Raw genomic sequence first — 21126 nt, forward strand, 5'->3', positions numbered from 1 at the left:
GGCGTATCAGGTTGTCCAAGGTCTGCTGCACTACCACAGCTTTGACCGGAGACTTGCAGGGAGAGAATACAAACCCGTCTCTTAAGGGTCGGCAGAACTCTAACTTGTAGCCGTCTCTGATGACTTCCAGAACCCAAGCGTCTGAAGTTACCCTGGTCCACTCGCCCAGAAACGAGGACAGGCGTCCTCCAATCTGCACTGGGCCATGGACCAGGGCCCCGTCATTGGGTACGAGACCCTGGGGGAGGACCGGAGGGCGTACCTCCGGGACGGCGGTCTCTGCGAAAGGAATGCTGCTTGGGGGAGAAGTTCTTTTTGAAGGAAGAGGGGGCAGAGGAGCCCGACTTGCCCGGGCGGTACCGACGGGCTTCCTGAAACCGTCCTCTGGAGATACCGGGGCGAGCACTGGCCCGAGCCCTGACCTCTGGTAACCTCTTGCCCTTAGACGTGCCGAGATCGGTCACGATTTTGTCCAGCTCGACTCCAAAGAGCAGCTTGCCTTTAAAAGGCAACTTAGCCAGGCGGGACTTAGAGGCGTGGTCCGCAGACCAATGTTTCAGCCAAAGCCAGCGCCGCGCAGAGACTGTCTGAGCCATACCTTTAGCCGAGGCTCTCAAGACATCATACAGTAAGTCTGCCAAATAAGCCAAGCCCGATTCCAGGGCCGGCCAGTCGGCCCTCAAGGAAGGATCCGAGGGGGAAGCCCGCTGCACCATCGTCAGGCACGCCCTGGCCACATAGGAGCCGCAAACTGAGGCCTGCAAACTTAAGGCAGCCGCCTCGAAGGACGACCTTAAAGCCGCTTCCAATCTTCTGTCTTGGGCGTCCTTTAGGGCCGTGCCACCTTCCACCGGCAACGCCGTTTTCATAGTCACCGCAGTGATTAAAGAATCCACGGTAGGCCAAATAAAGGCCTCACGTTCACTTTCAGGCAAAGGATAGAGGCGGGACATAGCCCTAGCCACTTTGAGGCTCGCTTCCGGGACATCCCATTGAGCCGAAATTAAGGTGTGCATGGCATCATGCACGTGGAAGGTTCTAGGCGGGCGCTTCGTCCCCAGCATAATGGCAGAGCCAACAGGGGCTGAGGGAGAGACGTCCTCTGGCGAGGAAATCTTCAAAATGCTCATGGCCTGCAGTAACAGGTTGGGCAAATCCTCTGAGCGAAAGATCCGTGCTGCAGAGGGGTCATCCGCTGCATCCGAGCGGGAATCCGTCTCCTCCAAGGAATCCCCAAAGGACCGTTGGGAGAACTCAGATACGCTGCCATCATCTACATCAGAGGAAACAGCGTCCTCTAAGTCCTGGGAATCCACCCGAGGGCGTTTACTTCCGGGGGCCTCAACCCCGTTATCGGACAATGGAGAAGGGGCAGCGTTTTGCATAAGGAAGGCCTGATGCAGCAGCAAAATAAACTCGGGGGAGAAACCCCCCAGACTGTGTATTTCAGCAGCCTGGGCCACAGCCCTAGACGCACCCTCAACCGGCGCTCGCAAGAGCGGGGGAGCAACATGCTGCGCATCCAAGATGGCGTCAGGCGCGACACTCTGCGAAGGAGCCGCGCGGGAAGAACGGCGCTTAACTTTAGCCGCTTTTTTGCCGTCGCCCAAATCAAGGGCGGCCATGGCATGAACGTCTCCCAGCTCAAGGGCGGCCCAAGAAGAAGCCGTCCGAGCAGAGTGGCTGGCCAAGATGGCGGAGGCGAGCAGCGGGGGATGGGCGTTTATGGCGGGGAAAAACCGCCGCGCTGGAGGAAGACCCGGGACACTGACCGGCCTCCAAACTGACACCCAACAAGGGCGAATCAGACTTTAAAACCCCCGCATCCCCGCTAGAAGCGCACACGCGGTCCGGGGAGCGATTCTTCGCGCCCTCGCCCTCCGACGCCATAGGCCACTTGGAGATCAATCGGGGAACCCCCTGCCCGCTATAAAAAGGTAAAAATTACCTGCTTCTCGCTCCGAGCTGGTGTCCCAGTGAGTAGCTGCAATAAATGTTTAAATAAACGTCGAAATAAACGCCCTTAAGGACGTCCAAAATTTTTTTTTTTTTAACGGAGCCAGCGGGAGGGGGGAGAAAAGGAGGGACCTGGCACCACCAGGTTTGCACTTGCTCAAAAGAGCCCTCAACCCCAGGCCTCAACAAAACCTAAGGATTAGGCTTGGAGGCCTAGCCAGAGCTGCTGCTGTGTGTGACCACCACCTGCTGAGATAGACAACATACAGAGGAGTTTCCGGCAGCACATGACCACATATAGGGAGGCAAAAGTTTGCTCTCTATCTCCACCTGCTGGTAGATGGACACAACCCACCAGTCTATGGATTGATCAGCATGATGATATGGAAGCTGCTTTTAACTCCTAACCCTTATTCACTTTGTTCAGAACCCTTATTTTATCATCCTCACTTTAATATTCCCTTATCTCTTATTTGTCATGTTTGTCCTGATTAGATTGTAGGCTCTGTCGAGCAGGGACTGTCTCTTCACGTTCAAGTGTACAGCGCTGCGTACGTCTAGTAGCGCTATAGAAATGATAAGTAGTAGTAGTAGTTTTCGATTATCCAGCAAGCTATCAGTCCCATTCACATCAGATAATTGAGACTCTAGTGTACAAATGGAAAAAAATGGAATTTATTTTCCACATATTCATATACACTGTATTCTCTCATTGCCAAATAAGCTGACAAAATACTTTTAAAATGAGCATGTATCTTTGAAGGTGATAAATAATATTTATTTAGCTCTATATGGTAGGGTGCATGCTGGGAACTGGGAATGCCCCATCCGGCAGAGAACCAGAGCCCGTTGAGACCCTGAAAGATCTATATTCCCTTAATTAATCTCTGCACAACAATAATTGTACCCGACATCCAGGATTAACTGTGTGTAACCATAGGAGCCAACTTTTCAAAATTATTGGGGGTGCTAAGCCCAATGGAACTAATCCCTCCCTGGACACCTACAAGGAATTTTTCCAATATTGGGGGTGCTCAAGCACCCACAGCACCCACAGAGTCGGCTCCATTGTTAACAATTTATGTAAGCCACTTTGAGCCTGCAAATAGGTGGGATAAGGTGGGATACAAATGCAATAAATAATAATAATATGACAGGTAAGCAACTTTCACTTTCCTATCACCGGTCCTTGGTGCTTTGAACGCTTTCACGTCCTGTGTGTTCATTCCTATCTTGTCATCCATTTTTCATACAGGAGTAGAGAGGTGTGGTAGCCGTGTTAGTCCACTTTTAAAGGTAATCAATAGAAATAAAACATGGAAAAGAAAATAAGATGATTTTTCCGATCTGAGGAAGAAGGGCAGCCTTCGAAAACTAATCAAAAAATGTATTAAGTTATGTCCAATAAAAAAAGGTATCATCTTATTTTCTTTTTCATACAGGAGTAAAAGTACTGGTAGATGAGGGTTGTTTTCCTCTTCCCAGACTTACACAGCGTTGCCTGCCTTTACCTTCCTCCTGTGTCAGTTTCTCTCCCAGCCGTGTGAGCTTGAAGCGGAGCTCAGAAGCTGGGATATAACCTTTCTTCTGTTTGTCTACCATCAACATGGCCAGGAGAATCTCCTTCTTGGGATCTTCCTGCTGCTTCTGACTGTGCATTATCGTTAGAAATGTAGAGAAGTCCAGGTCTCCGGCTCTGTCTGGGAAAAACATTAAAACCCCCTCTTTTTACTGTTTAGCAAATGTAAGGAATTTCAGCTAGTGAGAAACATTGTTCTGTAAGGATGAAAGCTTAGCAAAACAGGGTCAGCTCGAGGGATCATGGTCCCGTCTTTGGACCAATCCTATATTACAAGCCATGCAGACAGGGCCAGCAGTGTCACTGGCTTAAGTTAACTGTTTAGTGCCTAGCTCCATAGATGTAGCAACGCTGGAGGGTACTGACCATGCTGGCACTTCCTCTTGCACCTGAATCCTCTCGCAATGATCTCATTTCTCCTTTGTTTCATCCCTTCCTCCCTTACATCTTACATGAATCTTTCTGCTTTAACTTGTTTTCTCATCTAGTTATATTTCATTCCCTGTTCTCCTTCCTCTTTTCAGTTTTTACCTAGTTACTTGCTTTCCATCTTACTTCCCTTGTCCTTCTCCAGCTTCTCCATTGGAGAAGAGGGAACAAAGCCCCCCAGGTAATTAAAATCCATCAGACAAGTAAAACACTCAAATAGCTTTATAAAAATGGAAAAAGGGCAATAGCTGGAGAACTTTGTATACCAATACCCGTAGTATGGGGAACAAGCTTCTGGACCTAGAGGCTGACTTGGATTTAGTGGCAGTCATGGAGAACCATGACTGGGATTTCATTATGCCAGGCTAAACTCCTTTCAGGAAAGACAGGGTAGGAAAAAAGGGCAGTGGGCCGTTATATAAGTACATAAATGGTAAAGACTATTATAAAGAATATAATTACAGAGCATATTCAAAAGCACGGATTAATGAGAGAAAGCCAACATGGATTTAGTGAAGGGAAATCTTTCCTCACCAATCTACTACATTTCTTTGAAGGGGTGAACAAACATTGGATAAAGGTGAGTCGGTCGATATTGTGTATCTGGATTTTCAGAAGGCGTTTGACAAAGTACCAGAGGAAATTGGAGAGTCATGGGATTGGAGGTAGTGTCCTATTGTGGATTAAAAACTGGTTAAAAGATAGAAAACACAGTAGGGTTAAATGGTCAGTATTCTCGATAGTGGGGTTCCCCAGAGGGTCTGTGCTGGGACCGTTGCTTTTTAACATATTTATAAATCATCTACAGATGGGAGTAACTAGTGGGATAATTAAATTTGCTGATGACACAAACTTATTCAAAGTTGTTAAATCACGAGAGGATTGTGAAAAATTGCAAGAGGGCCTTACGAGACTGGGAGACTGGGCGTCTAAATGGCAGATGGCGTTTAATGTGAGCAAGTGCAAAGTGATGCATATGGGAAAGAGGAACCCGAACTGTAGCTACGTAATGCAAGGTTCCACGTTAGAGGTCACCGACAAAGGGATCTAGGTGTCGTTGATGATACGTTGAAACCTTCTGCTCAGTGTGCTGCTGCGGCGGCTACGAAAGCAAATAGAATGTTAGGTATTATTAGGAAAAGAATGGAAAACAAAAGTGAGGATGTTATAATGCCTTTGTATCAGTCCATGGCGTGACCGCACCTTGAATATTCTGGTCACCGCATCTAAAAAAAATATATATACTACTACTAATCATTTCTATAGCACTACTAGACATATGCAGCGCTGTACACATTATATACAGGTACTTTCTCTGTCCCTAGAGGGCTCACAATCTAAGTTTTTGTACCTGGGGCACCGGGGGGGTTAAGTGACTTGCCTATGGTCACAAGGAGCTGCAGTGGGAATCAAACCCTGGTTGCCAGGATCAAAGCCTGCTGCACTAACCTTTAGGCCACTCCTCCCATGATATAACAACTTTCAATAACTTTGTGTGGTCAGCAAATTTAATTACCTCACTAGTTACTCCCATCTCTAGATCATTTATAAATATGTTAAAATGCAGCGGTCCCAGCACAGACCCCTGGGAAACCCCACTATCTTCCCTTCTCCATTGAGAATACTGATCATTTAACCCTACTTTCTGTTTCTAGCTTTTAACCATTTTTAATCCACAATAAAAGAATACCTCCTATTGTATGACTCTCCAATTTCCTCTGGAGTCTTTCTTGAGCTACTTTGTCAAATGTCTCCCTGCACATTACAGTCCCCTGAGCCTCAGTGGGCTCTGGTAGTCTAATGGCCTCTTTGGGGGCAGGAAAGAACCCCACTCTTTCCTGCCCGCTGCTGCTGCTGCTCTACCCGGGGCCACCGTGTTTTCAAAATGGCTGCCGAGACTGCCGCAGGACACACAAAATTGGGGTGCCTTTGGTGTCCCACAGCATGGCTAAACACCATCTTTTTAGCGACTTTACTTGCTGGGTGGTTGACTGTTTGCAACCTAGCCTACGGAGAGGTGATGTGGACAGACGATTGCTCCAATTAGAACAATGATGGATTCACCGCCTCATCAGTGCAACCCAGCAGGTTAAACAATTTGATTGAATGAGCGGTGGGGTTTTTTTTTTTTGATGGTCTGCGTCATTCTGCAGTTCCTGCAATTTGTTCGCTGATGCGCATGCATCAGCGTTTCATTTAAATGGAGGCGCCATTTTTTATTCATGCTTGTCAAAGGAGTTCAAGACACATCAACACTCCACCTAGTTTCTGACTATTTTCTTTTTACATCTGGTCCCTACGGACTACCAATTGTATCTCTCACCTTGGAATGGCGATTGCCATAACGGGACCTTGTAAGCCACATTGAGCCTGCAAATAGGTGGGAAAATGTGAGATACAAATGCAATAAATAAATAAATATAAGTACATAAGTAATGCCATACTGTGAAAAGACCAAGGGTCCATCGAGCCCAGCATCCTGTCCATGACAGCGGCCAATCCAGGCCAAGGGCACCTGGTGAGCTTCCCAAACGTTCAAACATTCTATACAATCAAGCCATTATGACATCACTAATGAGGTTGGCTCTTATTGGTGGAATGAGCCACTATGACATCACAATAGGTTAAATCACTGCTCTATGTAATAAAAGTGAGCCAAGTAGAGGACATAAGTACATAAGTAATGCCACAGTGGGAAAAGACCAAGGGTCCATCGAGCCCAGCATCCTGTCCCCGACAGCGGCCAATCCAGGCCAAGGGCACCTGGCAAGCTTCCCAAACGTACAAACATTCTATACATGTTATTCCTGGAATTGTGGATTTTTCCCAAGTCCATTTAGTAGCGGTTTATGGACTTGTCCTTTAGGAAACTGTCTAACCCCTTTTTAAACTCTGCCAAGCTAACCGCCTTCACCACGTTCTCCGGCAACGAATTCCAGAGTTTAATTACACGTTGGGTGAAGAAACATTTTCTCCGATTTGTTTTAAATTTACTACACTGTAGTTTAATCGCATGCCCCCTAGTCCTACTATTTTTGGAAAGCGTGAACAGACGCTTCACATCCACCTGTTCCACTCCACTCATTATTTTATATACCTCTATCATGTCTCCCCTCAGCCGTCTCTTCTCCAAGCTGTATAGCCCTAGCCTCCTTAGTTTAAGAAGGAGATAGAGCAGCTTTTAAACTAGAAATGGGGGGAAGGCCGACAGTCGCTCAAAAGAGCGTGGTTCGGGATAAGGTATCTTTCAAAGATATCACCATAACAGGGAAGATAGAGTATCCTGATAGTGAGGTTGCAAAAGAGATTGTAGTAGATCGGGTATCTTTAAATAACAATAAAAATCAGACAAAAGATTGCCAATTAATACTGTCAAGTACTAAGCATGATGTACTTAGGAACAACAAACATAGTTTGAAATGTCTATATGCGAATGCCAGGAGCCTAAGAAATAAGATGGGGGAGTTAGAATATATTGCACTAAATGAAAAATTAGATATAATAGGCATCTCTGAGACCTGGTGGAAGGAGGATAACCAGTGGGACACTGTCATACCGGGGTACAAATTATATCGTAGTGATAGGGTGAATCGGATTGGTGGAGGGGTAGCATTGTATATTAACGAGAGCCTTGAATCAAATAGATTGAAAATTCTGCAGGAAACAAAACACTCCTTGGAATCACTGTGGATTGAAATTCCATGTGCAAAGGGGAAAAGGATAGTGATAGGAGTGTACTACCGTCCGCCTGGCCAGGACGAACAGACGGATGCGGAAATGTTAAAGGAAATCAGGGACGCAAACAAACTGGGCAACACAATAATAATGGGGGATTTCAATTACCCGCATATAGACTGGGTTAATGTAACATCTGTACACGCAAGGGACATAAGATTTCTTGATGAAATCAAGGACAGCTTCATGGAACAGCTAGTTCAGGAGCCGACAAGAGAAGGAAAAATACTAGACTTAGTCCTTAGTGGTGCTCATGATCTAGTGCAGGGGGTAACGATACGAGGGCCGCTTGATAACAGTGATCATAATATGATCGGTTTTGATATTGGCATTGAAGGAAGTGAAACTAGGAAATCAAGTACGCTAGCGTTTAACTATAGAAAAGGTGATTACGACAAAATGAGAAAAATGGTGAAAAAAAGACTGAAAGGAGCAGCTCGCAGAGTAAAAAACTTGCATCAGGCGTGGATGCTGTTTAAAAACACCATCCTGGAGGTTCAGGACAAATATATTCCACGTATTAGAAAAAAGGGAAAAAAGACTAAACGTCAGCCGGCGTGGCTAAACAGTAAGATAAAGGAAATCATTAGAGCCAAAAAACAATCCTTCAGAAAGTGGAGAAGAGAACCAACTGACAGTAACAGGATAGATCATAAGGAATGCCAAGCCAAATGCAAAGCGGAGATAAGGAGGGCAAAAAAGGACTTTGAGAAGAAATTAGCGTTGGAAGCAAAAATACATAGTAAAAAATTTTTTTAGATACATTAAAAGCAGGAAACCGGCCAAAGAGTCGGTTGGGCCGCTGGACGAAAATGGTGTTAAAGGGGCGATCAAGGAGGACAAAGCCGTAGCGGAGAAATTAAATGAATTCTTTGCTTCGGTCTTCACCGAGGAGGATTTGGGGGGGACACCGGTGCCGGAAAGAATATTTGAAGCGGGGGAGTCGGAGAAACTAAACAAATTCTCTGTAACCTTGGAGGATGTAATGGGTCAGTTCAGCAAGCTGAAGAGTAGTAAATCACCGGGACCTGATGGTATTCATCCCAGAGTATTAATAGAACTAAAAAATGAACTTGCGGAGCTACTGTTAGAAATATGCAATCTGTCCCTAAAATCGAGTGTAATACCGGAAGACTGGAGGGTAGCCAATGTTACTCCGATTTTTAAGAAGGGTTCCAGAGGAGATCCGGGAAATTATAGACCGGTGAGTCTGACGTCGGTGCCGGGCAAGATGGTGGAGGCTATTATTAAGAATAAAATTGCAGAGCATATACAAAAACATGGACTGATGAGACAAAGTCAGCACGGATTTAGAGAAGGGAAGTCTTGCCTCACCAATCTAATGCATTTTTTTGAGGGGGTAAGCAAACATGTGGACAATGGGGAGCCGGTTGATATTGTATATCTGGATTTTCAGAAGGCGTTTGACAAAGTGCCGCACGAAAGACTCCTGAAGAAATTGCAGAGTCATGGAATCGGAGGTAGGGTATTATTATGGATTAAGAACTGGTTGAAAGATAGGAAGCAGAGAGTAGGATTGCGTGGCCAGTATTCTCAGTGGAGGAGGGTAGTTAGTGGGGTCCCGCAGGGGTCTGTGCTGGGTCCGTTGCTTTTTAATGTATTTATAAATGACCTAGAGATGGGAATAACTAGTGAGGTAATTAAATTCGCCGATGACACAAAATTATTCAGGGTCGTCAAGTCGCAGGAGGAATGTGAACGATTACAGGAGGACCTTGCGAGACTGGGAGAATGGGCGTGCAAGTGGCAGATGAAGTTCAATGTTGACAAGTGCAAAGTGATGCATGTGGGTAAGAGGAACCCGAATTATAGCTACGTCTTGCAAGGTTCCGCGTTAGGAGTTACGGATCAAGAAAGGGATCTGGGTGTCGTCGTCGATGATACGCTGAAACCTTCTGCTCAGTGTGCTGCTGCGGCTAGGAAAGCGAATAGAATGTTGGGTGTTATTAGGAAGGGTATGGAGTCCAGGTGTGCGGATGTTATAATGCCGTTGTATTGCTCCATGGTGCGACCGCACCTGGAGTATTGTGTTCAGTACTGGTCTCCGTATCTCAAAAAAGATATAGTAGAATTGGAAAAGGTACAGCGAAGGGCGACGAAAATGATAGTGGGGATGGGACGACTTTCCTACGAAGAGAGGCTGAGAAGGCTAGGGCTTTTCAGCTTGGAGAAGAGACGGCTGAGGGGAGATATGATAGAAGTGTATAAAATAATGAGTGGAATGGATCGGGTGGATGTGAAGCGACTGTTCACGCATCCAAAAATACTAGGACTAAAGGGCATGAGTTGAAGCTACAGTGTGGTAAATTTAAAACGAATCGGAGAAAATTTTTCTTCACCCAACGTGTAATTAGACTCTGGAATTCGTTGCCGGAGAACGTGGTACGGGCGGTTAGCTTGACGGAGTTTAAAAAGGGGTTAGATAGATTCCTAAAGGACAAGTCCATAGACCGCTATTAAATGGACTTGGAAAAATTCCGCATTTTTAGGTATAACTTGTCTGGAATGTTTTTACGTTTGGGGAGCGTGCCAGGTGCCCTTGACCTGGATTGGCCACTGTCGGTGACAGGATGCTGGGCTAGATGGACCTTTGGTCTTTCCCAGTATGGCACTACTTATGTACTTATGTACTTATGAACACTAAAGGTGCGGAGGGAGAGGTAGGAAGAGAACCAGGAAAGGACAGAGCCCTGGAATCCAAGTGAGGACAGGGTATCGAGAAGTATGCTGTGATCGACAGTGTCAAAAGCGGCGGAAAGATCAAGAAGAATGAGGATGGAATATTGACCTCTGGATTTAGCCAGTAATAGGTCATTGGAGACTTTAGTAAGCGCAGTTTCGGTTGAGTGGAGAGGGCGAAAACCAGATTGTAGTGGGTCAAGAATACCATGTGAGGAGAGAAAATCAAGGCAGCGGCGGTGAACAGCACGCTCAAGTAATTTGGAGAGAAAAGGAAGGAGGGAGATGTCAATGTCAATGTCTTCGGCTCAGAAATTGGTATGCAGGAGTAGAACCTGAGGCAGCTTCTGGCGAAACGGGGACTCCCTGTCGGGTGAATTGGACTCAACTCGGTGGTGAATTGGGCAGCACAGCGCTGGAGACATTGACAAGGATGAGTGGAGTGTCAGATGGGTGCTGAGGGGCTGCGACACATGAGCTGTAAGATGGATGGTATTACTGAAGCCTTTTTTCTCCACCTTGAGGTGTGGGGTGGGAGCGTTTGTGGGTCTAAGTGGCATCAGGTGCATAAGTAAAATAAATAAAAAAATTTATTTTTTTTCCACAGGATGTTCTGAGCTTAGCTGGCTTAAGTGCTTCAGGTTGTTAGTTTATGTCAGACTGCAGCCACTACAAGGAGCACCTTGTCTCATACCTGGCTTTGGTTAAGGGGACAGTAAAGCACTGGAACATTCAGGTGGCAGTGCTGGACATGTCTCTTATTGTCCAGGAACTATCATCTGTTTTCATTGAGAAGAAGGCTTTGTACTTACTGCCCCTCTGCTGCTGGCTCGAGTATGGTCATAGAATTACTATACAGTCAGCCAGGGACAATCTTGAACAGACCAGGTTTTACTCATTGCATGCAGGGGACATGAAGTTCCAAGCTTGACAAGGAGCTAGATTAATTGAAGGAAAAAATATTTACCGATCTTTTGCAGCTGGAGGTGTTGCTGCGCTTCTGCAGGTGTGGGGCTCACTCCCAGGCATCGCATCACAGTCAGCAGATCACTCGCCTTTATCTTCCCTTTCTGGGTCTTGTCGTACAGGGAAAAACATTCTTTAAATTCTGAGGAAAACATTCATAGGCTGTGAACAGATTGGATCTTAAAACTACAATAGCTCCTGTTCACTCCCCTTCCAGCCCCCAAAGCTTAGGAAAAAATCTTGTTGGATCAGTTGCATAAATTTTACTCAGTCAAAAGGTACAGTAAATGCAGCTACTTCCAGCCCTTATGAGGTGGGCCTCCCCCACTCTAGGGGCCTATAATTTTGTACTTCTGCCACCATGCAGGATAAAGAGGACCATCCGGACTCCAAGCAAAGCAAGTATATCCATGTTTCTTCTGGCTTCTTCCCATGCTGCTTTGGTTAAAGCTTCTACAACAGAGAATAGTGAGATTTCTGGAATTCAATGGACTGCAGGATCTGAGGCATTATGGTTTCACTAAAGGCAGGTCTTGTCTTTGCCAGAGGATGTGGTAACAGTGGTTAGTACATCTGAATTTTAAAAAAGGTTTTGGCAAGTTCCCGGAGGAAAAATCTGTTATTGAGATGGACATGGGGGGAAGCCACTGCTCGCCCTGGGATTGGTAGCATGGAATGTTGCTACTAGTTGGGTTTCTGCCAGATACTTGTGACCTGGATTTATTTATTTGGATTTTGCTTGCATCATTTTCAGTAGTAGCTGAAGTTGAGTTTCATTCAGGTACTCTGGCTATTTCTCTGTCCCAGGAGGGCTCACAATCTAAGTTTGTACCTGAGGCAATGGAGGGTTAAGTGACTTCCCAAGATCACCAGGAGCAGCAGTGGGATTTGAACTGGCCACCTCTGGATTGCAAGACCGGTGCTCTAACCACTAGGCCACGCCTCCACTGTTGGAAGCAGGGTACTGGGCTAGAAGGACCATTGGTCTGGCCCAGTTTGACTATTCTTATGTTCTTAAATCTGATAAATTTCTTTGACTGGATGATCACTATATGCAATGGTATACATATAAAGTAGCTCATACAATGAGTTTATCTTGTTGGGCAGACTGGATGGACCGTACAGGTCTTTATCTGCCATCATCTACTATGTTACTTAGATTTCAGCAAAGCCATTCACACGGTTATACATAAATGACTTATACATAAACTGAGTGCCCTCAGTACAGGCCCTAAAATGACTGACTAAATTAGGAACTAGTTGAGTGGAAGGCAACAGAGAGTGGTGGTAATGGAGCTCATTCTAAGGAAAGGGATAACAGTGGTGTGCCACAAGGTTTGGGTGTTTCTTTTTAACATTTTTGTCAGCTATATTGTGGAAGAGCTGTCTGGTAAGGTTTACTCTTTGTAGATACTAAATTCTTCAAAAGGGTGGTTACTATTGATGGTGTAGATAACATGTGGAGAGACCGCATACAGTTCAAGCTTCTCCTTCTTACCTACAAATGCACTCAGTCTGCAGCCCCTCATTACCTCTCTACCCTCATTTCCCCTTACGTTCCCGCCCGTAACCTCCACTCACAGGACAAATCCCTCCTCTCAGTACCCTTCTCCACCACCGCCAACTCCAAGCTCCACTCATTCTGCCTCGCCTCACCCTATGCTTGGAATCAACTTCCTGAGCCCTTACGCCAAGCCCCCTCCCTACCCATCTTCAAATCCTTGCTCAAAGCCCACCTCTTCAGTGTTGCTTTCGGCACCTAACCTTTATACCTTTCAGGAAATCTAGACTGCCCCTATTTGACTGACTGTACATTTGTCCTTTAGATTGTAAGCTCCTTTGAGCAGGGACTGTCCTTCTATGTTAAATTGTACAGCGCTGCGTAACCCTAGTAGGAAATATCAAGTAGTAGTAGTAGTAGTAGTAGTAGTAGTAGACCTAGTGAAGCTTAAATGATCTAGAATTTTGCAGCTATGATTTAATGCAAAAAAGAAAAAAAAGCAGGATCATGCATTTGGGCTGCAAAAACCCAAGGAAGCGGTACATTTTAGGGGATGAAGTACTTTTGTGCACGAAAGAAGAGTGGGATTTAGGTGTAATCGTATGAGATGATCTTAAGGTGGTCAGATAGATAAGCTGACAATGAAAGCTAGAAAGATGCTTAGGTGCATATGAGGAGAAATGGTCAGCAGGAGAAAGGAAGCAATAAAGCCTCTGTATAAGTTTCTGGCAAAAGGGGATACGACACAGACACTAGCATAAAGGAATCCTGTGCAGAAGGAATGGATCCTCAGGAGCTTAGTCGAGATTGGGTAGCAGAGCCGATGGTGGGAGGCGGGGCTGGTGGTTTGGAGGCAGGGCTAGTGCTGGGCAGACTTATACGGTCTGTGCCAGAGCCAGTGGTGGGAGGCGGAGCTGGTGGTTGGGAGGCAGGGATAGTGCTGGGCAGACTTATACGGTCTGCCAGAGCCGGTGGTGGGCAGCGGGACTGGTGGTTGGGAGGCGGGGATAGTGCTGGACAGACTTGTACGGTCTGTGCCAGAGCCGGTGGTGGGAGGTGGGGCGGGTGGTTTGGAGGCAGGGCTAGTGCTGGGCAGACTTATACGGTCTGTGCCAGAGCCAGTGGTTGGGAGGCAGGGCTGGTGGTTGGGAGGCGGGGCTAGTGCTGGGCAGACTTATACGGTCTGTGCCAGAGCCAGTGGTTGGGAGGCGGGGATAGTGCTGGGCAGACTTATACGGTCTGTGCCCTGAAGAGTACAGGTACAAATCAAAGTAGGGTATACACAAAAAGTAGCACATATGAGTTAACTTGTTGGGCAGACTGGATGGACCGTGCAGGTCTTTTTCTGCCGTCATCTACTATGTTACTATGCTACTCCCATAAGGGAAACAATCAAGCAAACAAAAATGAGTCGAAGTGGCCAAAACCTGAGTTTGTTCCAGGATAAAATTTTATTGGCACTTTCAGAGTCCCCAATGAAAGCACATCTATTTTTGTAAGGACACACGCACACATGTAGATGAACCCAACACGGGCCATGTTTCGGCTATCAAGCCTACATCAGGAGTCTTGTGACCTAATGCATAATCCAAAAATAAGATGGTGCTTTAATAATCTGTGAAAAACAATATGTGAGCATGCTCTGGAATCTCAACTTGTCCTTGTCTTTCAGCTCTCTTGTTATCTTTTTTATTCATCTGTCTTGTCACAGCAGTTTTTTCTTGCTTCCAGCTTTGCCTTTCGACACCTGAGCTAGAGATAGCACTTCCTGCCTGTTGATATGCTAGCCCTTGCTCTCAGTAAAATACAGGCCAATGGCTCAGGCTAAAGAGCTAGGCCTCTTAAAATCAAAATCATCTCTGATACAAAATATATTTTACTGCAGCACAAGCTGAAGTGAGTTCCCAGAGAGCTGGCAAAGGAGGGGGGGGGGGGGCATTTGCTCTTGTAAACAATCCATGGGACTGGCACCTGTGAGAAGTCATGAGTAAATTGTTTTGGCTGATATAAGTTGATAGAGGGTTAGATATACGTAGGGTGAGAATACCCAAGGGGAGGGGGGAGCTGAAGAGAGCAAGATTACCTGTGAAGTCATCTCACAAGATGCGCTCTGAGCATATCTTGTTTATACTTAGAGCTTGAGAACTTGTGAAGTCATTTCTTATCAACTGATAAGGGCCAAGAGCCCTGGTGAGAAAGCTAGGGGCCAATGGAATCCATGGGGCCGAAATGGTATAAAAGAAAGCAGTCTGCGGGGTATTAGAGCAGAAGAGAGAAGGCTGGAGACAGACATGGCGTGAGATGCTGTTCTACCATAGGACTGCCTGAACTGCTTGTACTATCTTTGGGTAAGATATCAATGTCAATAAACTATATTTCTTTATCTACTAAATACTGGGTTCCTTTCTAATTGCATAGGTTTATACTGCCTTGACTGTGTAACACTGTCATGAGCAGATACAAAGTTGGGGTAATTAAGTATCTAGAGGGGATAGGCAATTCTGCCCAGGGTAGTAAAAGAGCCATGGCTCCGCTGCGCAACGGAGATGGCAGACCTAATAAATAAACACTTCTTAGCTCCTTTCATTTGGGACTGTAAATATGTCAACAAAACTTTGTTCTAGAACAGCCAGCTTTTGACCACTGCCGATATTTTTGTTTGCTAAATCTCTGGTGAGACCTCATTTACAGTACTGTGTACAATTCTGGAGACCGCACCTTCAAGCGGAGTTGGTCCAGAGGGCAGCTACTAAAATGGTCAGCAGTCTTCGTTATAAAGCATATAGGGACAGGCTAGAGAATTGCATAGGGACAGAAACCTAACCCATCTCCACTGGAATCTAACCCGTCCCCACATGTGATCTCCTCCATCCTTGCCTGTGCCCATAACCTTCAGAAGTACTCTTTTTTTTAATTGAGTTTTTAGTGAAATATAAACATGTGCCAATACAGACATAAAACCAATATCCTCCCCCCCCCCCATTCCCCAATCTGAAACTAAGAGGTATCCCATTAACAGACATGAAAGTTTTCTATCTGAATGTATTTTGAATGTGAACCTTCTTGTCAATGAAAGCTGACTTTTCAAAATGAAAAGTAGAGGAGTGTGGTAGCTGTGTTAGTCCACTCTTAAGGTTATCAATAGAAATCAAACAAAATAAAACATGGAAAAGAAAATAAGATGATACCTTTTTTACTGGACATAACTTAATACATTTCTTGATCATTTCCGATCTGACGAAGAAGGGCAACCTTCGAAAGCTAATCAAGAAATGTATTAAGTTATGTCCAATAAAAAAGGTATCATCTTATTTTCTTTTCCATGTTTTATTTTGTTTGATTTCTATAGATTCTACATGGAATGTTGCTATTCCACTAGCAACATTCCATGTAGAAATCGGCCCTTGTAGATCACCAATGTGGCCGCGCAGGCTTCTGCTTCTGTGAGTCTGACGTCCTGCACATACGTGCAGGACGTCAGACTCACAGAAACAGAAGCCTGCGCAGCCTTCTACATGGAATGTTGCTAGTGGAATAGCAACATTCCATGTAGAATCTCCAATAGTAGCAACATTCCATGTAGAATCTCCAATAGTATCTATTTTACTGTCATAGTAATGCTTGAATGTTTTCACTTATATACACTGTCAGCTAGCACATTTGCTTATTTCTGATCTGAGGAAGAAGGGCAACCTTCGAAAGCTAATCAAGAAATGTATTAAGTTATGTCCAATAAAAAAGGCAACCTTCGAAAGCTAATCAAGAAATGTACTAAGTTATGTCCAATAAAAAAGGTATCATCTTATTTTCTTTTCCATGTTTTATTTTGTTTGATTTCTATAGATTCTACATGGAATGTTGCTATTCCACTAGCAACATTCCATGTAGAAATCGGCCCTTGTAGATCACCAATGTGGCCGCGCAGGCTTCTGCTTCTGTGAGTCTGACGTCCTGCACATACGTGCAGGACGTCAGACTCACAGAAACAGAAGCCTGCGCAGCCTTCTACATGGAATGTTGCTAGTGGAATAGCAACATTCCATGTAGAATCTCCAATAGTAGCAACATTCCATGTAGAATCTCCAATAGTATCTATTTTACTGTCATAGTAATGCTTGAATGTTTTCACTTATATACACTGTCAGCTAGCACATTTGCTTATTTCTGATCTGAGGAAGAAGGGCAACCTTCGAAAGCTAATCAAGAAATGTATTAAGTTATGTCCAATAAAAAAGGCAACCTTCGAAAGCTAATCAAGAAATGTACTAAGTTATGTCCAATAAAAAAGGTATCATCTTATTTTCTTTTCCATGTTTTATTTTGTTTGATTTCTATAGATTCTACATGGAATGTTGCTATTCCACTAGCAACATTCCATGTAGAAATCGGCCCTTGTAGATCACCAATGTGGCCGCGCAGGCTTCTGCTTCTGTGAGTCTGACGTCCTGCACATACGTGCAGGACGTCAGACTCACAGAAACAGAAGCCTGCGCAGCCTTCTACATGGAATGTTGCTAGTGGAATAGCAACATTCCATGTAGAATCTCCAATAGTAGCAACATTCCACGTAGAATCTCCAATAGTATCTATTTTACTGTCATAGTAATGCTTGAATGTTTTCACTTATATACACTGTCAGATAGCACATTTGCTTATTTCTGATCTGAGGAAGAAGGGCAACCTTCGAAAGCTAATCAAGAAATGTATTAGGTTATGTCCAATAAAAAAGGTATCATCTTATTTTCTTTTCCATGTTTGATTTCTATTGATAACCAAAATGAAAAAAAAAAAATCATATTGTAGAGTATATCCTGAGAAAAGACATACGTCTCATATACCTGGCAAAACACTTCTAACAAAGAAATAAAGAGAAAGGGAGAAAAGCCATCAAATTATTGAACTTTTCTAAGTTAAAAAACAAAACAAGAAAAAGTAGTAATATCTTAATGAATATCAACACCGAATATCATTCAGCTCCTAAGTATAAAATGTGGGAATTTTTACATAATCTCTCCTAGTGAAAGTAAGAGGCAAGTAGGCAACTAATTACTTATTGAAATGTATTCCTGGCTACAGATTTTGGCTATTTTTACTGAACCTAATAAAACCCAATCTTTCTCCAGGGGCGAAGGGGGAATTGCTTGCTCTAGCATCATTTTTAAAGGTTTTGTGTATAATCTTTATAACTAAAACTTTTCCATTCTATCTACGTCTCCCTATAATCGCTGAAACCGACTGATTAACTTGTCACAGTTTCATTCAATTTTGACGTAAACAAGAATGAGGTTTAGCAAGATGTCTACTTGATTACAAGGATTGGAAAGTGAACCTAGAAGACATTCACTTCATCTTGCCATTAAAAGTGAAAGCTCAACAAATACCGCAACCACCTACCTAAAAAACAAATTCAAGTCTGCTCTCTCTAGGACACGTGAGGAGGCAGGCTAGCACTAGCAGGCAAGGAAGTTAGAGGTTTGAGCTGGCTACCACTGATGCATGTACATTTGCACAATGCTGCTGCACTTGGGAGACACTGTGGACTCTTGATTCGCTGGCTCCTGAGTACTGTGACTGATGAAAACTCTGGAAGATTTGCAGGCGCACATGAAGAGTCTCTCTGCGGTCTGATTCGCTAGCACTGCGCTGCTGTCACCACATGCAAGCGCCAGTAGTTCAGCCAAGGCTGGGATTCCGAGAGCAGAGAGAGTTAATGGGAGATTTCAGTGTGCCTGCGCTGATACAAGCGAGGAGGTGGTGGCACTCGAAGAACTTGATGTAGTTGAGAGTGAGGCTGGCATACACTTCCATGGGAACCCTGTAGGACCTGCATCTGTCCCCGTGAGAGTCCTGTTGGCTTGGAGGAGATTCCCGCTAACCCCGTTCCCATGCAGCTCTCTAGGACAGACTTCAAGATTTCAATATGTCTACCTTGCAAGAAAGGCAGGAGATGGGGGACATGATAGACATTTAAATACCTCCATGGCATTAATGCACAGGAGGCGGGTCTCCTCCCACGTTATGGTACTGGGGCCGCTTGATAACAGTGATCATAATAACTTTAAAAAAGGAGACTATGATAAAATGAGAACGGTTAAAAAAAAAAACTTAGGGGGGCAACTGAGAGGGTAAAAACTGTACAACAGGCATGGACGCTGTTCAAAATACCATCCTGGAGGCCCAGGCCAAACATATTCCACTAATTAGAAAAGAAAGACGGAACTCCAAAAGACAGCTGGCCTGGTTGAAAAGTGAGGTGAAGGAAGCTATTAGGGCTAAAAGAAATGCCTTCAGAAAATGGAAGAAGGAACCATCTGAAAATAACAAGAAGCAGCATAAGGAGTGTCAAAGCAAATGCAAGGCGCAGATAAAGAAGGCCAAGAGGGATTACGAAAAAAAGATAGCATTAGAGGCAAAAAAACATAGCAAAATTTTTTTTCGGTATATTAAAAGCAGGAAGCCGGCAAAAGAATCGGTTGGGCCGCTGGATGACCGAGGGGTAAAATGGGCGATCAAGGAAGATAAAGACGTAGCGGAGAGATTGAATTAATTCTTTGCTTTGGTCTTCACCGAGGAAGATTTGGGTGGGATACCAGTGTCGGAAATGGTATTTCAAGCGGGCGAGTCGGAGAAACTTACTAACTTCATGGTAAACCTGGAGGACGTAATGGGGCAGTTCAGCAAACTGAAGAGTAGCAAATCTCCCGGACCGGATGGCATTCATCCTAGAGTACTGATAGAACTGAAAAACGAGCTTGTGGAGCTACTGTTAGTGATATGCAATTTATCCTTAAAATCGAGCGTGGTTCTGGAAGATTGGAGGGTGTCCAATGTAACGCCAATTTTAAAAAAAGGTTCCAGGGGAGATCCGGGAAATTATAGACCAGTGAGTCTGACGTCGGTGCCGGGGCCCTGGGAAAATGGTAGAGGCTATTATCAAAAACAAAATTACAGAGCACATCCAAGGACATGGATTACTGAGACCAAGTCAGCATGGCTTCTGTGTGGGGAAATCTTGCCTGACCAATTTAGTTCAATTCTTTGAAGGAGTAAACAAACATGTGGACAAAGGGGAGCCGGTTGATGTGGAGGGGCATAATGGAACGTGAACGCCCATCTCCATGGGTGTCTATGTCCGAAAATGGGTATGTGAAGAGGCGGGACAGACCGTATTATCGAAAAAGATGGGTGTCCATCTTTCGTTTTGAAAATACAGTTTGGACGGACCAAATGCCATGAATTTGGTCCCTTCTGAGATGGGTGTTTTTTTTTTTTTTTTTTTGCGATAATGGAAACTAAAAACGCCCAGCTCAGAAACGTCCCAATCCAAGCCATTTGGTCGTGGGAGGCACAAATGTACATTACCATAGCTCTTAGGGGTGAAGGGGGCAACTACGTGTGGGTACAGTGGGATTTAGAGGCCTCCCATTTACCACCACAAGTGTTACGGGTGGGGGGATGGGCCTGGGTCTGCCTGCCTGAAGTGCATTGCAGTACCCACTAAAAGTGCTCCAGGGACAGGACTTGTTGCTGGTGTATAACCTTGGCACAACAGTTGACACCTGAAGACTAACCTTGCTGAAAATGTCCTTTATTTGACTAAGCACCTTTACGCACAGTAAACTGGAGATCATAGGTTGTGCCCCACTGGCAACGAGTCTCCCTGGTACTGAGATTAGCAGTAGGTCCGAGCTGGCAGAATGGTGTACAATGCCCTCTTTCAGCAACATTCAAGGTAAGAACTAAGTGCTGTAATGTGGCTAACACATGAAAGGGATCTAAAAGTGTCTTACACAAATGGCCACTACCTCATGGACTACCAGAAACAAAACATGGCACACTCTGACCCAGTAAGCAGAGGGAAAAGCACCATGGGAGTAGAGCCTACCAACTACCAACAAGCTAGTGGAATCACGGAGCCCAATACTCTATACCCACCACAATGCATTGCTGACGTGACTCTGCAGTGCCCTTAACAGAAAAGGTGTCACACTCACCCGAGAGCCACATCAGAACCAGGGAAAGGATGTCAGAGGATAGAACACATTCTGCTGTCATGGAGGTGGGTACGGCATTTGAGGCTGGCATATAGGCTGGGAAAAAAAGTGTTTAAAGTGGGTTTTTGTTGGTGGGAGGGGGTTAGTGACCTCTGGGGGAGTCAGGGAAGGTCATCCCTGATTCCCTCCGGTGGTCATCTGGTCAGTTGGGGCACTTTTTTATCAATCTCCGCTGTCTTGGTACATGTGGGTACCAATGACATAGG

At 45.0% G+C, this 21126-nt stretch overlaps 1 protein-coding gene across 2 annotated transcripts in view; it reads right to left on the reverse strand.

Moving 5' to 3' along the window:
• CALML4 (calmodulin like 4) overlaps positions 1–21126 on the reverse strand; it is a 37024-nt gene that overhangs the window by 11213 nt on the left and 4685 nt on the right. Inside the window, exons 3-4 of one of the 2 annotated variants that reach the window (XM_030190467.1) lie at positions 11367–11507; positions 3468–3656 (exon numbers count right to left, since the gene is read on the reverse strand). In XM_030190467.1, the coding sequence (XP_030046327.1) occupies positions 3468–3656; positions 11367–11507 (330 nt within the window). Of the gene's footprint in view, positions 1–3447; positions 3657–11366; positions 11508–21126 lie in introns of both variants that reach the window. The other variant, XM_030190468.1, reaches the window with a different exon arrangement.

This window comes from Microcaecilia unicolor, chromosome 1 (genome assembly GCF_901765095.1).
Source record: "Microcaecilia unicolor chromosome 1, aMicUni1.1, whole genome shotgun sequence".
Lineage (NCBI taxonomy): Eukaryota > Metazoa > Chordata > Amphibia > Gymnophiona > Siphonopidae > Microcaecilia > Microcaecilia unicolor.